The sequence below is a fragment of the Dermacentor albipictus genome, chromosome 2 (genome assembly GCF_038994185.2).
Source record: "Dermacentor albipictus isolate Rhodes 1998 colony chromosome 2, USDA_Dalb.pri_finalv2, whole genome shotgun sequence".
In the NCBI taxonomy this organism is placed as follows: Eukaryota; Metazoa; Arthropoda; class Arachnida; order Ixodida; family Ixodidae; genus Dermacentor; species Dermacentor albipictus.
The window spans coordinates 68,061,496-68,078,906 of record NC_091822.1 but is presented as its reverse complement, the minus strand read 5'-3'; the positions used below and the strand labels follow the sequence as shown (position 1 = coordinate 68,078,906).

The window sequence follows — 17,411 nt, the reverse complement described above, 5'->3', positions numbered from 1 at the left end:
CTTCATCTTGAAACAAGACCAGTAAGCGCGCTCGTTCTTGTACGGTATAATAAAGAACGTGAACATGCACCGACATGTGTAAACTACGGAAGATGACTGAAGATGAAGGACCTATTACCGTGCTAGTACTGTGTGTACTGTCGAAAAGAAGAAAAGAATAATACGGAAAGAAAGAATGCACAGTGCCGAGATGTAACGATTCAAGCTTTATTTCTTTTTGACCTAGAATGCAACACCATTAGTTCCATGTGCTTTATATATGGGTAATGTCGTGACACAACTCATTATTTACCCGTTCATTCCATGCACCAACCAGCCCAAATTATCACTATACTAGAGCTTATGGACGCATCGCAGTGCATTGCTTTGCACTTCATTGCAGCACAGGGGTTTGCTATCCCCAGTAGCGAACGCTTTGATTGACCTCCCTGCCTTTCTGCTTCTTGCATTCTCTCTCCCTATGTATAAAACGCACTAACTTGTGGGAGAGAAAGCGTTCTCCTCTTTTAGAATTCGATTAATTGTCAAGCAATTATATTGCAGTTCCAGGAACTAGAGCACAAATACGAAAACGAAACCGATTCTGTTCTGTTCTTTGCGCTCAGAGTGCGGCACCAGGGAGCAGCGCGCGCTGCGCATCCGCTAGGATTGGCAGACGGAGCTGCACATGTGTAGTCAGCCGGAATTTTTCGTGTCGTGTTGTAAAGGTTGTTAATTTGCCGTAAATATCTCTTGATTTGTACCCAAGAGTGGAGCAAGACCCCAAGGAAGAGTGATTGACGCATCGGGAGCGAAGAACAGAAACGATGGATGGTTACGCTGCTTGGGTCTCGGCACGTTCGAATTGGCAAAGTTCCGAATTTGTCGCTGTGTTGTGTACGCTTGTGCGCTCGTCATTTGCCGTCATCGCGCGGAGATATTTGCGCTGGATGCCTTTCAGTTCGTGTACAAAACTCTGCACGCTGCGGCATTGAAGAAGTTGTCCTGTGTTTTGATGCACGTATGCGCTCGGACACGGTTAGCCTGCTTGCTCTCAACCGCGCGCTCGTAACTTGCTCATGAGGTAAGCCCATTTTAATCTCATTGGGTTTGCATAACGTAGGTGTTAAAATGATGCGTGGTAAGCCGGTGTCGCGAACAGAAATATTGTTTCAAAAGACCACAATGCAACGTCTTAGGCCAAAAATGACGCGTGAATGGGCAAAGGGATCACCCTATCTTTTCAGATTGATTCCAGTCTTAGCGCGATCAGCTCGATCGCAATTTCGGTGAGGTACTTCTAACTTTTTGCTCACTCGCGTTAAAAGTGTAGAATAAAACTGCGTTCAGTTGTGCACTTGTATTGACGCTTGTATTGGCTTGAGAGCATACTGTATCCGATACAAGTACTTCTTTTAAGATCCGGAAATAAACGTTCGAGGCAATAGCAGCCGCTCACTACCTGTGATCGTTACATTCTTGCTTGGGTGCACGTTTTAATTGTGACCAGAAAAAGTTGTTTGCTCTGGCTGCTCTGCTGTGTTTCCTTGGTGCAACTTTTTGCGGTGCAGCAAGACGTGTTGCTTCGCATGATGTCTGGGCAGTCAAGGCATTCACGTCATAAGCAAGCAGTAAACGGGGTATCAGTGCGAAGAAAAATTGGACATACAAGAGAAGCGAATGGTATCATCATAGACACTTTTACGAATAATTCAGTTGTATTACTAAAGCGGAGAGTGGATATTCATGAAAGTCAGATTGTATTGATAGTCAACAAAAACAAGGTAACTTATCATTACTAATCAATCCTTTTCTTTTACTGAAAGGCAAGTTGCTGTTGGGGTGCTGGAGCTGAGAAGAGGTCTGCTGCGTGCAATGGGTCCATCTCTCTCAAGTTATCGCAGTATAGGGGCGCGAAATGCGTCCGCTATAGACAGACGCGCGCAGAGAGAAGAGAACGAACTTTGAGAGCGACCGGCGAGCAGCCGAGCGGCGGTGAAACTGAAACTTTATTGTACGTGACTTCCACGCCGAGGAGGCCGGCGCCGCGAACATAAACATCCGCTCGTTGTGCAGACGCTCACGGCGGCGGCGGCGGAATCGGATCCACTACAGGGCTCCCCCCCCCCCCCCCGTAGATACAAAGGTCGCTGCTGTCGCGCTGATGCCCAGGACACGTGTTTACTCACGGGGCAGGGTACGGATGGGGGAGAATCGGGCGGGGAACGAGTGGGGAGTGCAAGAGGAACGCACAAGTTTGCCATGTACGCAGGCTTCACACGGTCGATTGAAATCGCGTTTTCACGGCCGTTCACAGAAACAGTAAAAGTCTTTTCTCCGCGCTGTAGCACTTCGAACGCGCCGTCGTACGGTGCAGTGAGTGCGGGTCGGATGCCTTCGCGGCGCACGAAAACATGAGTTGAGGCAGCTAGGTCTTTGCTTACGAAAACGTCATAAGTGGAGGGCTGTCGAGGTGGTGATGGTCGCAAGCGCTTAAAGAGCGACCGAAGTTGCTCAGCGTAGGCAGGAGGCGAGAGGTTGGGGACTGCAGGTGGTGCGAAGAATTCGCCGGGTAGACGTAGTGTCATCCCGTAGACCATTTCGGCAGCAGTACACCCGAGGTCCTCTTTTATGGCCGACCGAATACCTAGTAGAACTAGCGGCAGCTCGTCGACCCATGAAGTTCGAGCCTCGCGGGCGATGAGGGCGGCTTTCAACTGGCGGTGAACCCTTTCCATTTGCTGACGGATGGTATGCAGTTCTGTGTGCTGTGGTTTCCACGGAAAGCGAATGTCAGTGGCTTATGATCCGCCAGTACGTGGAACACGGTACCTTCTAGAAGGTGGTGAAAGTGGCGAATGCCAAGGTAGACAGCGAGGAGTTCGCGGTCGAAAGTGCTGTATCGAGTTTCTGCCGGCTTCATCTTCTGCGAAAAGAAACCGAGTGGACACCACAGATTCTGCTGGAATTGTTGCAGAACTGCACCGACGCCACCAAAACGGCGGCAGCCGCTGCTGGGCATTGGAAATGGCGTCCATGCCAGCGCTGGGGGCAGGGATGTCGCCTGGCACTGTTGATTGGGGCTGAAGAGCGGGGGGGGGGGTCGTTGCTGACCACTGTAGTGTTCATTTCGTCTTCCATTGCGTGAGCTTGCTACGTCCGGGTCACCAAGCTATAGGGGCGCGAAATGCGTCCGCTATAGACAGACGCGCGCAGAGAGAAGAGAACAAACTTTGAGAGCGACCGGCGAGCAGTCGAGCCGCGGTGAAACTGAAACTTTATTGTACGTGCCTTCCAGGCCGAGGAGGCCGGCGCCGCGAACATAAACATCCGCTCGTTGTGCAGACGCTCACGGCGGCGGCGGCGGAATCGGATCCACTACACGCAGTATTGTAGCTCTCAAAGTGAGTGGATTTTTTTTCTCTTAGCTATTTGCCACCTGAATCATGACCATCTACTTAGCTGTGTAGATGATCACTGTTAGTGACATTGGAGTGCTGGTGGACAAGCACTCCTTTATGATTACAACGCATATGACAGAGTGCAACTGTGGCAGTATGCGAAGGTGTTAATCTGTAAGCCAAATTAGGTTCCTTGAGGTAATATGTTAATATATTGATGGCATTGGATTGTGGTCTAGCAGGCAAAAAATGCTAAACAAGGAGAAGTAATTTTAATTTGCACTTGGTAAGATGTGCAAGAAATTCAGGCTGTTATACATGAAATGGGATATTTGCAGATGTCTTCTACAATGTGCACTCCTGAATAGCTTCAGAGTTGAGTGATACCACTATAATTTCTCTGTAAAGCATGCAGCACAGTTTAGCATTGGGGAAGGCTGGCATCAACAGGCGTCTACTTACTGTGCAGTTCAAATGAGGTGTTACTGTTAGGGTGACTATATGGTATCACGGCTCTTTTTCAAAATCGTAGTATCACGAAAGATTGCGAACATAAGCGATCCATACGAACAGGCACAGGTTCCCATTTGGCTCAACATTATAAAATATGGAAGTGCAAAGCCATGTTTCGTGACGCTACGATTTTGGAAAAGTGCTGTGATGCCACCATCCGAGAGTAATCGGAAGCTTTCTTCATACAGTCATTGGGGTCACAGTGCATTAGTGTGCCTTCTTTCACCTTGTGCAGTGCTCAATATGGCTTTTTGGATCCCGTCGCATGAGTGCGCTCTTGTGATCGGTTCTTGGTGGTTCCTGCACCTGGCGCTCACTGCGCATCTTCTTCTAGATTCTACTATCTATAAAGGAGTGACGCAATAAAGTGATGTCAGTTTAAAGTAGCGCCTTGTGCTGGTCGTCTTTCTTGTGTCCATTGTTTTGCGCTTAACAAAGTATTTATGGATTCACACAAACTAGCCCGCCAACACATTGTGTTGCGGGCACTTCTGAAGTACTGCCTGTCCAATAACCTTGGTGGCATGGAAGTGCTGTCCACTATTATGCGTTGCTTTCCATTTCATTGTGGCATTACATCACATTATAATCATAATGTGTATGTACTTTTTCCAAGAGACCTATATTCCTATCCTTGTGTTATATTTGCTGTCGCATTATTTATGTGCAAGCTCCATTTTATCGCAAAGTAAACTACTGGTACCTAAACAGTTCTGTATATCAGAAAACCAAAGCCGAACTGCCGAACAGTACCAAGCAGCAGCCTTAGTGCAGTGTCAAGTAGTCAGATTTTATTGGTCATGCAGAGGTGCACAGCATGCCTCTTTATTACTTGGTGAACAGTTAAGCTGTGTGAAAACTGAGTATTTATGTAGCTTCAACCACATGCTATTGGCCATTGCTCCTGCCCTCAGCAAATGTGGAAGATTATCACGGCATTTCTTTTTCTATTTCTCCTTATTACAGTGGGATTACTGCATGCATAAGTAGGAAACGGATCACACAGGCAATCAAAAGCCAACAATATTTAAACTTGGAACATTGATTGCACAGTTTGATGACCCAGATTAAGTAGAAATACACCATAAATGATTGACAATTACCTTTTACTTGACACAGGGCTAGAGCATACATAAGTATACGGTATGCTCATACGGTGTCACATCAATCTAAATTTTAGTGTAGCCTTACAGCGTACGCTTCTATTGTTGCATTCTGTCAGAGGGATGGTAATGTTTCGCGTGTCTAGCAACTAGACTGTCTCTATACAGTAGTAAAAATGTGGGAACTGTATTTTTTAATGATTTGATAGAATGTGTCGAACAATAAAGCTATACAATCAAAGCACAGTGATGTCACTTTCTCTGCACATGTTGCAGGTTCAAAAAAGTATGGTGGGAGCTGTTGCCAAAGTTTCGACCAGAAAAGAAAGCCAGTATAAAAGGGTCAGCACCACTGATCTCTACCACAGGGGAAGGACAGCACATCGAGCATCCTCGACTGAAGCCAACCTTGTCCCGAAAGTTGGTGCTTCACAACTTTGCGGCAACACTTCGTTTGCACCGGTGTGTGGCACTTCTTCCCCTGACATGCCTGCCTGATGTGCCATAAACTACCCAAACAGTGTTTCGAGGTGTCCAGAATTTTTCCATTACAGTGTCTACAGTGTCGCTAGCATAAGTGGTGTGCAATGGAAACACTCGTAAATGTGCAAAAAATTGATGTAAGAGAACGCTATCGCATACAGGTTCAGATTGTCATAAAAGCACTTACCAGACATGTAGAGACCTCCTAAAATGTGAAAAACCACAAAGAAAAGTTTTTCGGCAGCAATGTCTGATCGCATGCACTAGTTAGTCCACCATATTCCCTGCTTCCAGGACAATAGCCTGCATGACACCGCATTTCCACTGGCTTCACCTGCATCCCGTGAGGTTTGCTGCATCCAGCAAAACATATTAGAAATCAGTGGTGCACAGTGTTTTCTGTCTCCTTTCTCGATGCCTACTGAACACATGGTAAACTGTTTCCAAAGCAGAAAAACAGAGGGAAAGGGCTCTGAACACATTGCATTTTAAAGTGGCTGGTACTGGGTTGCGCAAGTACTGTGGCATAGCAGATTTTCATCAGGCAACCTGGGTGCCCAAAAAGGCTGCTGTTTACTTGCAAATGACCGACGTATTGTGAGCATTTTGAAGTTCTTTTTTCATTCTCATCGCTTATTTAGCTAGTGGAGACAGCTTTCACAACTGGAGAAGAAGCCTTGGAAGCATGAAACACTTCGCAAAACCAGCTTCAATATATCTTGTCTGCATCACAACTTCACGGCTGCATGAGTGAACCCTCTTGTTAACGTGTAAGAGTGTTCATGATGTTTGCCATCTATTATCCACTTTATATACAGGTCAACCCTAGCTTGAGATTTAAGCTGATGTTGCGTTTAGAGAAATTACGGCCGAGAGCCAGCTTTCGAGAATACAGATTGAGTTCGACAGATTAAACGCCAGAACAAGTCGTTGAGAATTTCAGATCAAGGATCTTTAAAGGCCAGTTCATTTAGTGGTGTTAATATTCTGCTCAAAGTTATTGATTGTTACGTTCATATGGTGCCCAAGCATAGCGGTAACAACTTCACTTGGAGTACATAGCAGGGGTGTATTCGACGTAAGCTGCTGACTTTTTTGTGTTTTCAAAAACTGGTTTCTTGTTTAGTTTGTCTTCAAATTTTGCATTGTTTATTAGGTGTTGTGTCCTGTTTCCTTTTCCTGCAGCTTCTTAGTTAAACATCTGAATAGTGAACACAACTTGACCATTTGCTTGATTTACTAGATTACACGCCCTCGATGCAAAACAATTGCACTTCAAAACTGCTTGTACCATACTGAAAGAATAACTTGAAGCAGTCATAGCCACCAGTATTAAGCAAGAGATGATTATGAAAACTGTAATATTGTTTTTTGATCTACAGGGTGTCCTAACTATCGCGCACCAAGATTTAGAAATATGTAAATGCCATGTAACTAGACAAAATGAAGGTAATGTTGTTTGCCATCGCTTGGAGATGCTCTGATTATTTTTTGCGTTCTGCGTAAATACAAAATCCTTAATTAGTTAATAAATATCTCAAATAATTAAATGAAATGTCTCAATGAAAAGTTGTAGAGCAATATGAAAGCCTCCTGATACACTTTTTTGTTACTGTTACTCATTGTGTGCTACATAGAAGTGTTTTTCCAAGGAATAAGCCTGCGAATACACATGAAGTGTCATGAGTGGCCAGTCATATGTCAGTTTTATGGTGCAAAGCCAGGAATAGAACTTAAATGGGTTCTTTTAAGAAAAAGACTTAGCTCAGAAAATTATCCTTCTTTATGCAGCCTGTGGAGACAAGGTTTCTTAGACATGGCCATGGCCCTCAATGAAGATGCCGAGGACACAGGCAGTTCCTCCAGAGTCCGTGAAAAGGACCCCTGGAGCACAAGTCTAATTTGGCACCCCTACCTTTCTCCTGCAGCTTTTCCGTCTACTTAGCTAACCAGGTGGGTCAATGATGGCAAAGGGAAAAAAGCATCAACAGCTTCAAACGTAGAACTTGCTCAAGCTCAATGCATTTTTGGTGTGAAGTTTTTCCCTTATCATTTATCAAAAATCAGAGAATTAGCAGTAAAAAAGCAGCTTATGAAGGCTTGAATATTAGCTAGGATGGTGTGGCATAGATAGGATAATGATTATGAATGTTTCTGGTGAAGGTAGTGGTAGTAGAGTGAATAATCAGAGTTTATATAGAGATTAAAAGACATTTTGTTCCAATGCTAGAATTTTAAATCATCCCAAATAATTCTTGCGTTTGATAGTCTATGCACATTGAGTGACAGTGCTTCTTGATGCTTGCTTCTTGCTTACATCATTCTTATGCAGCAAAATTCACCTGTTTAATTTCCCTATTTCTCCCGTTCAAGCAACTTTACATTCATCATTAGAAACCTCGTAGATGAGTTCCAGAAACTTGCTGATGAGATTAAGGGGCGGCGTGCACCCCATGCTTAGATATGCATTCAAGACCCTCATATCTTGCAAATGTTAGAAATACACCTGCTAAGCAAGTTCTTGGTGTCATACAAGGTTATTTCCGAATTTGCCTAAATTTAGAAAACAGCCAATTTAAAACATGTCAAGCGATATCGCTGACAATACACACACATTCCAACTGAACTAAATTCAAATTAATATAGCCCCAAACGCAGAATCATTGGCATGATGCCATTCTTTCAGTGGAATAAAATCTGTCCTGCGTTGTAAATCTGGAATCCTTTATAATCCAGACTACGAATTACCTCATGAGGGTTTTGACATAAAATATGCATGTATTTATTCCTCGTTTTTTACTTTAAGACCCGATAATGCTTAAACAGCAGTGAAAGAACTGAGATCGCAGTACCTAATACTTTATATTGCCCCATAAATCCGTTTCTCTGCCCATCGCAGCATTTGGCACTAACAATTTTTGACAGAAAATGTGAGACAGAAGGCACATAACACTTAAGGTGGTGCTATTCACTTTGATTGTATGGGAACAAAACCCATAATGTACATGTTATGGGCCCACGTGTCATTACCTTTGAACAACAAAAAGGTAGGGAGTTCGCGTTTCGCAAAACTGCATGGAGGTTTTTACTGTGCGCAATTAAAATAAGAATCCTTCACAGCTGATACTATATACATTCTCCACAGCTTTAGGTCATACAGGTGCACTACTTTACACAGAACACACTCTTTTACCTCCTGACTGCCCACACTCTTAGGCAAAGTTACACCCTTTGGAATGCCCCTTCTGCCACACAACCATAATCGTCATCTGCCTTGATGCGTTTCTTTTCTTTAATGCTGCGAGCCCTGTACTTTCCAGTAACGAATGGCATGCGCGTTATCAGCATGATAGCATTCCCGACAGGAAAGTCACGGCCGTGGAGTTTTCAAGAAAGGAGACGCATCGAGGCAGATAACTATTATTGTTGTGTGGCAGAAGGGACACTCGAAAGGGTGTAAATGCCTAAGAGTGCAGGTGGTGATTCAGATTCTTCAAAGGTGTTTCATTGTATGGGATGGCACATCGCGCTTGACTTATTTGCAGAATATTGCATTCCAATTGTGTCATATGAGATAAATCCATTAGAGAGCTTTAACTTGCCCTAAATTTATTACAGCTGTGTACTGGTAAATTGGCAGCAGCTTGCAGTGCTTGTGGAAAAACAATTGTAACTGCCATATCATATGTAACTGCTAGTGCACAGGCATCGGCAGCAGCAATGGTTAGGGTACACTTGTTTCTTCTATTCTGGGGTATGCATCCTCCACCAGAAAGTATATTTTTCGTCTTCCTCTTCTACCACATTGGAATGTGAACTGGGGTCTATTTAGTAGGGTATACTCTTGCATAAACTTCATGAGCATTTATTCTTGTCTGTGGCACAGATCATTGTTGCTACGACTGTAAAAGCAGGGTGCTTGTTTACAGCACCCGTACGGAACAATCTGTTAATCTTTAATGAACAGTAAGGATAATCAATATTCGAATAATGTTTAGTAATTTTCAACAAATTTAGCACTCTTTGCTTTCCACTGTGGTGTTTTTCAAACTCTAATGTTGGCACAAAGTTTGACTGCAGGATGCCATTTTGTATGAAAGAGTGCACCTGTGCGCATAACACCTCATCAGCAACATTCTAATGCGTGTCATCAGCTTTCGTATGCTTTGGTCACTACCTCACAAACCAGCTGCTCCTCTGTTAGTTGGAATGTAGCATTAATGTAAAGCACATTTGATGTTCTAACAAAAAGCAGTGTGCCCTCTTATCCCCTAATTCTCCTACTTGATGCTTAGTGTTATAATAGCATTGGTTGACACCATGAGAGTCAGTGTGGTGTTTAATTGTGTCTGGTGGGGTGGGGGGTATACATTAACCTAAGCAACTTTTCCAGACGATTTGAATCAACTTTGTGGAATGCTGGTTTTTTTTCAATCACTGTTACCAAGTTTCACATTGGTTGTGGCAACAAGTATAATGTAGTTCGCTAGTACTCCTGCCAACACATAATGTGCAGGCATCTTTGTTGAAAGAAAGACCAGCTAATGGTTTGCCAGGAGCTAAGGTCCATTTAGGCCATCAAATTTTGAGCTTACACCAGCGGAAATAACTGGTGAATGAAAGCACATCCAGAACTGAACATAATATTTTCTTTCATTATAATAGTGCTGAAGCTTTGAACTGCATTTGAACTGACTTGTTTAAAAAATGACCCATTTCCTTGTTAAAGTAAGACAAAGGTTCCACAGGAAGACAAAAACTTGAAGCCGTCAACAGCACCATGAATATAAACAGCGCTCGACGTTTTGCAATCTTGCATCTGGTTATCATATTGTCCGTCACATTTTTTTCCACAGGCTGTTCTTTACTGTTTTATGGTCATACCCAGTTTAATTTTAATGTCCCTACTTTTTTAATATTTGGTTATTATATCTATTCTTCATCGGCTTTCAACAATGTATATATATTGATAATGTGCCTTCATTTACCATTTACAGTGATCTTAACCAGATGCATCTTGATACAAAATTTATTTTCCTTATATCTTCGTTTTCCTTTTCCAAAAGTGCAAACTGTGTATCTTGATACCTATTTGTCTTCTGGGTAGATTAGGTCTACTGGAATAATGACTGCTTACATGTATACATCGTCTTTTGTTTTGGTCACCCCTACTCTTTGCAAGTACTGACAGCAGTGCTCATACCCGCTCCGTCACAAATCACCACTGCTAAGCACACCCTTCCTTCGTTTATTTTAGCACTTTGGCTTCTCTTCACCTATTCTATGCACCAGTTTCTTCTCCCCCAATGAGGCTAGGGGCCAATGAGCTATGCACAATCCAAAACAACACAGCCAAGGAAAACGTTTGCTACCCTAATGACAAGCACCTATGTCGAAATGTTGGCTACCGCAACATCCCTTGTTCCAAGAATGTTGGTCTACTTACATGTTTTTCTAACACAGAAATTACTGCTTTGTCGTGTTCTGTGATCACGCTTTTTTGCCGCTTTCTTTAAGATGGATATTCACGAATAGTATTTGTTTCTCCCAACAGCAGCAAGTTTATCCGTGCAAGCGTTTGGAGTCAAGAACAACTTTGACCAAGAAGTGCAAGACGAGTGATTGAAGAAAATAAAGTTGCTTCTGTGATCTAAAAACTTGAGGACTGAAATGTTGCACCTCTTTGTATATATGCTATGCAGTGCATTCATATCACGAAGTGTTTTATCTCTGCAGCAATGTCAGTGTGTTGGCAAGACAATTTTCTCAATGGTGACCTGCTGCTTTGGCTGTGAGCTGCCTTCATGATATTTGCATTAAGGGAGATGTACTATCATGGAAAAATGTGCCCTGGAAGTGCGAGCGTTGACCAAACTGCATTTCTGTTCAAGACCGCTGAAAACAGTGGGTCACGTATGCACATTACGAACGCAGGTAGTAGCACGGCTGATCCCAGCAAATAGTGTACCATAAAATTCGGTCGACTCTCGCACGTCCTGGGCAATTTCGTCCCCGATTGCACATTCTTCGAACAATGGATATGCTCTGCAAGATCAAATACGGGAAGCACCTGTACTTTAACGGATATAGTACAGATTTAGCATACGGAGTCTTTCGTTTTCTGAATACGGCAAGCACATGTATTTTAACGGTTGTAGTACAAATTCAGCATACAGTGTGTTCCATTTTCTGAATGCGAGAAGCACCGTACACTAACGGTTATAGTACAGGTTCAGAATACTGTCTTCCGTTTTCTAGATACAGAAGCACTCGTATCTTGCATTAGGGTCTCCCTTCTACAGTTGTCCGTTCTACGGAAATGACCGTTCTTAATTTACGGAAGACTGTTCGGTCACAAATTAGCAGCAAATCTTCTGTAAAGTAAGGCAATTTTTTTTACAGTGTAATTTTAATAAAACCGTTAAACGAAATTTTGATCGCGCTGTATAAATCACATTACAAGTCCAGAGGAAACAAGTTCGTCATGCCAGCGTATTCGGAGTTCTCTGTCAAGTGTTTCATCTCGCATTTGGGAAGTAAAAAAAAGTGATGGCGTTAGAGACGCGCATGTTTTTCTTGTGGCAGTCGTTGAATGTACATGGCTTGCGGCGGCGAACTTTGGAAGCAAAGACGCCAACTCTGTTTTTCAGCTTCTTGAACGAGATGTGTTCTGGACGTGAAAGTAAAAATTTCTAGCAACGAACCTGTGACCTGAAGTGGCAGGTTTCGCATTTGGGCGCAACAAAGTGTTATAAAGCTCCGTTAGCTTTCTTCCTTATCAATCCAGCAGCCAACTCTCACTGAAAGTGTAATACATGTTTTAAAGGTGTTCATAGCCCTTTGCCCGAGCTTCTAAAGTTGTTGTAAGTGTTCACTGGAGCTCCCACTGCCACACAATATTTGCTCTGCTATACTGCGGAACTAGGATGCAGCCCACGTTATGCAGTTTGAGAATTAGCCCTTGACTTGCAGCCGATAAACAGCATAGATTGTTGACAAAGTTTTATCTCGGAAAACACCGCTATCACATCTGCAACAAGACACGTACCGGTGTATCATAAAGAAAAGCTTCCAGACTCTTCGTGAGCCAAAGGTGCCGGGTATGATGCCCTGAAGTGTCATATTCGTGCGAAAACGTATGAATGCGAAGTCCGCGTTCTCCAACTAGTAGACTGGCCTTAAGACGGCAAGACAGCTAGAAATTTTGACAACATATAAGCCAGTACTGAGAGGAAAAACCGAAAGGCTGCATTAAGAAGTCTTCTTCCGTAACATTTTAGCAGGGATGAAAGCAGAAGATTGCGAGGATGTAGATGCCCATGCAAATCAGCAATATGAAGGCAATCGGCATTGAATATTAAGAAGTAATGAAGGTTATCCCCGAATGATGATGATGAAGACCCTCTGTCCTGGTTCGTATCCAATAAGGGGGTAGGCCAATTATTGGGCCGCAGGAGGCAGCACATGAAAATTCTCGTTTAAAGATAGCAAAAAAAAATTTATACATGACAGAGGAAATATTGGAATAACTAAGAGGCAGACAAGCGGCAGAACCAGAAAAAGAATAAAACATGATGACTACTTAGCACCAACAAATATCAGCCACGACACTGGAAAACCGTAACGAAGTAATGAAGAAGTTAAGAAGAAACACGGTGAAATGAAGATGGAAAGCATGTCTTTCTGTATAAATTAAGTCTAAGAAGGGCGACGTGGACGATATTTAGTAGTGCACGGGGCTGCACTGTTTACGCTGCGCCATCGTAAACGACGTACTACATAATACAATGTTATGGGTGTTGTAGCTTAGTCGGCCAGGCGAGCTAGTGGGCCAGCGTAGACGCCACAGCGCATGTGTGGTACGCTGGGGCGGCGAGCGTTTTTACGGAGCGCGTCGCTAGCTCACTGGTATCCTCTCCCCAGCGGAGCGAGCGCAGCGGACCAACGTTTTTGCGAAGCGAATGGTGACCACTCGCACGAACAGCGACATCTCGTCGGCCCCTCCATCCGATGCGGCGCTAGCTCACCTGCATGCGAAAGTGTTTCCGCGGTGTGCCAGCGCGGTAGAGTACCTTTGTATCCTGCGAGAGGTTTGAGCAACAAGGCCCTTCGGTGGCGATTTGAAGTGGGCAACTGCGATAGAAAACCTGGAGCTAGTGCTCGGCAACGAGCTGACGCTTAGTAACCATAACTCAAGCCTTTTGCGACTCGTGGAAAAACAGAGGGATCAGCTCTAATGCTGTGCTCGTACGAGTGAGGGATCACAGAGCCAAAACTGTTGCTTTTGCCTGACGCTCCACTACCGTCTCCCCTCGCCCGCTGGCTCGTAATCCCGCTGAGCTACAACTCTCCAATTGCGGACAGCTCCGTGTCGCAGTGAAGAAAATGCTACGGGGCAGGGGCTTCCACACAGGTGTTATTGTGCCAAGTTATCAACGTCGCTGATTATGGCAGCCTTGCACAGACTTGAGGGCGCGTCACACCAGATGCCTCGACAGATGTCACTGGTATAGGATTTGCTAAAAAAAGCGCCATCGTGACTCTGTAAAGTGCATGCATTGTTTTAATATAATATTCTATCCGCAAGTGTACTGAAGTACAACCTTACTGCTGAATTCCCGTAGCAGCGACTTTATTCAAAACTCTCAAAACAATTAATCGCTTCAGCTCGGATGTCCTTCCAAAGGTCCATGAAGGAAGACTTCTTTTCTGTCTCAAGAATTCGCTTCTCCATTTGCTGAAGGAGGTCAGGTGTAAAGTGCTCCTTCCAACCTCCTACCTTGGCCGTTCTCACTAACGCGTACCTGTTCTTGTCTCCTTCGTACCCTTCCTTGCAGGTAGCATTTCTTTGAATAATGAACTCGTCCCACTGAGGGTTTGCGCTGCCGCTCAGGTTTACAACCACCACGCTTCGCATATAATCAGGCTGTGACCTCTGCAGGAGCTCCTGAAGCAGCATTTCGTCATTGTGGAGAACAGGGCCATACTTCTCTCCCAAAAAGTACGCCAGTTTCAACACGATCTCTCGCGTGTTGTTCTTCAATTCTTCGTACGTAACGAAGAACACATTCGGCTGTTCCCTCAGAGCGTAACCCGATGCTACGTGTTCAAAGTAGTCCTAGTAACCGAAGTTGCCATTCAGGAATGTGTTCACGAACTCTTCAAACGTGCCATCCTGGAAATCAAATATACTTAAATTGCTCGTCATGTGGTAGAATGAGACGCAAACATCCCACGGATTGCGGGCGACATAGATGTACTTTCCTTCATCCGTCATATTGGTTTTGTCCGGGGCAAGGTGTGTAGCAAATGTTCTCAGTGGCAGAGACGAGGTCCAGTCCTTGATATCCATGTACTCCACGAAGCGCCATTCTTTGCTGAACTCGTCGTGCGTGGTCATCGGTTGCCCTTCCCTCAGGATGAGCTGTGTGATACACATTAACCAATGCGTTCCACTCTTCGGGAATGTATATTGCACAACGTCTCCTTTCTTCGCTCTGAATTTCAGGTTTTCCCCGCAGGGGCGTCTGCGTCAGCAGGCGTTTGGTGTGTGGCGACACCACGGACCCGAGCACACGAGGGTTGGACCCTCCCGCGTGTAGCCGTGCGCGGCTTAGCCGTGTCTGGGGAAAAGGGGATCCTGGGGGTTGAGCCGATGCTGGGTGTTTGGACCTTTAAGGCCCCCCGGCGGAGGCAACACACCCCTTTGGCCTCTGCTTCACATAGACGGCACCCCTGGACTGACCCACCCGGGGGAAATCGGCAGTCGCCTCTTCCTATCTCTTCCTCTCGAATCTTTGTCTTTATCTCTTACTTTTTTACCTTTCCTGTCTTCTCCTCTCTTCCATTTACTTCATTCTCCTCGGCGGCAAGGGTTAACCCTGTGTGGTTATCCAACCTTGGGTACACCATATGGCGCCATATACCATACACCAGTGGCGGCGTACGGCTGGCGTCGTGCAGACTTGCATGCAAGCTCTGCCGCGTCCCCTCGTTGGGCTCCGCGGTGGGTGGTCGGCGCTGTTGCCGAATTTTTATACATTTTCATGGAAACCTCTTTCCCCAAACTTCCTGATCGCCCTCAGAAACGAGGGCGCACCGAAGAGCTCTTTCAATTTTTCGGACGACAAGTCCACAACTTTCCTCGATTTCACGTCATTCACTCAGAAAAGCCAGACAAACTAGTGCGATCCATTTCCCCGTTCCTTGTTTCCAAGTCTTTGACCGAAGTTTTTGGTACAGGATATAAGGTGTCGAGAATGTCAAGTGGCGATCTCCTTTTGGAGCTCCAAAACCAGAAGCAGTATGAAAAGCTGCCGAAACTTGTCGCATTTGGCGAGACCCAAATAACAGTAACCCCGCACCGTACCATGAACACAAGCCGCGGTGTTGTCTCGGACGATGACTTGCTGGAGCTCACGGAGGATGAACTCTTGGAGGGCTTCAGTGACCAGAACGTTATCAATGTTAAAAGAATTAAGATCAGGCGTGACAGCAAAGAAATCAAGACCAAACATCTTATATTGACTTTCGGCTCAAGTATTCTGCCCGAGTCTGTAGAGGCCGGGTACATCAAGCTCCGTGTTAGGCCTTATGTGCCAAATCCGCTTAGATGTTTCAAATGCCAACGCTTCGGTCACAGTTCGCAGAGCTGCCGAGGCCGTCAAACCTATGCGAAGTGCAGTGCACACGAACATACTTCTGAAGCTTGCGTGAACACTCTCCATTGTGTAAACTGTGAAGGCGAGCACGCCGCATACTCGCGGTCGTGCCCGTCCTGGAAAAAAGAGAAAGACATCGTCACAATCAAAGTAAAGGAAAACATATCATTCAAAGAGGCACGCAGGCGGGTAGCATACTTGCCAAAGAAAAGCTTTGCCGAAGTGGTGCGTCAGGGGGCAGCGTCACAACGGCCTCCGGCGGCTGTCCGACCCACAGGCAGTGAGTCGGCAGCTACGCCATCTGCCCCCACGGCGGTTGCAGCTAGCGCTGCTCCGTCAACCCTGAATGAGGGATCATCGACCCCGAAGGTTGGCGCAGCCGAGGTTGCCCCGGCCTCCCCGGCCCCTTCCTGCGCTGGCAACAGCCGGCGCAGCCAAATCCCTCAGGAAGCCTCATCGACCTCCGGGCTGGTGGGCGCAGGGGTCTTGCCCTCCAAGGCGGGACCCTCTCTAGTAACTTCTCGCTCGCAAGAGCACGTGTCCGGCGCCTCACACGAGGCAATGGACACTACACCTTTCCTCACGGCGCGCCAAGCGCCTAAGGAGCGGCGAGGCTCCCTCGAACGCTCCAGAAAGGGCAAAACCCCGATTACAGGGCCTCGAAAGAGCTCTGTAATCTAAGACATCTTTCAGTTTCCGTACACACAGCACCAACTTACATTAAATATGGATACACAAATCATACAGTGGAACGTCAGAGGTCTTCTTAGGAACCTTGATGACGTGCAAGAGCTCATTCAAAAACACAATCCAAAAGTGCTGTGTCTACAGGAAACACACTTAAAACCAAAACACACAAATTTTCTTCGACAGCACGTTACTTTCCGCAAAGATCGCGATGATGCTATGGCATCATCTGGCGGTGTTGCCATTGTAATTCAAAAAAGCATAGCATGTCAACATTTACAGCTACGAACGGCCCTCGAAGCAGTGGCGGTTCGAATTGTTTTGCTAAACAAACTCATCACTATTTGCTCGATTTATATACCTCCACACTACAAACTAAGCAAACATGAATTTCAGTCCTTCATAGATGAATTGCCAGAACCGTACGTTGTACTTGGGGATTTCAATGCGCACAAGAGCCTGTGGGGCGACTCTCGTATAGATGCGCGAGGTCGTCTCCTTGAACAGTTCCTTTTTTCTTCCGGTGCATGCCTTCTCAATAAGAAAGAACCCACATATTACTCTCTTGCAAACAGAACCTTTTC

The 17,411-nt window shown here is 45.3% G+C and overlaps 1 protein-coding gene and 1 long non-coding RNA gene across 3 annotated transcripts; one reads left to right on the top strand and one right to left on the bottom strand.

Annotated features, from left to right (window-relative positions):
* Positions 1–746: 746 nt before the first annotated feature.
* On the top strand, positions 747–11,136 carry LOC135903249 (uncharacterized). Of its 2 annotated transcripts, none has more exons than XR_010564765.2 (5): positions 747–1,063; positions 3,278–3,383; positions 5,273–5,458; positions 7,271–7,432; positions 11,037–11,136. It is a non-coding gene; the product is annotated as an uncharacterized lncRNA (long non-coding RNA). The 2 variants fall into 2 exon arrangements; XR_010564764.2 differs by having other exon boundaries at positions 749–1,063; positions 11,034–11,136.
* A 2,975-nt stretch (positions 11,137–14,111) lies between these two features.
* Positions 14,112–14,879, bottom strand: LOC135903182 (3-alpha-hydroxysteroid sulfotransferase-like). The gene is made up of 2 exons (XM_065433584.1): positions 14,709–14,879; positions 14,112–14,597 (listed from the first exon to the last, which is right to left on the bottom strand). The coding sequence occupies exons 1-2, from the start codon at positions 14,877–14,879 to the stop codon at positions 14,112–14,114; spliced, it is 657 nt and encodes a 218-aa protein (XP_065289656.1).
* Between the last annotated feature and the right edge of the window lie 2,532 nt (positions 14,880–17,411).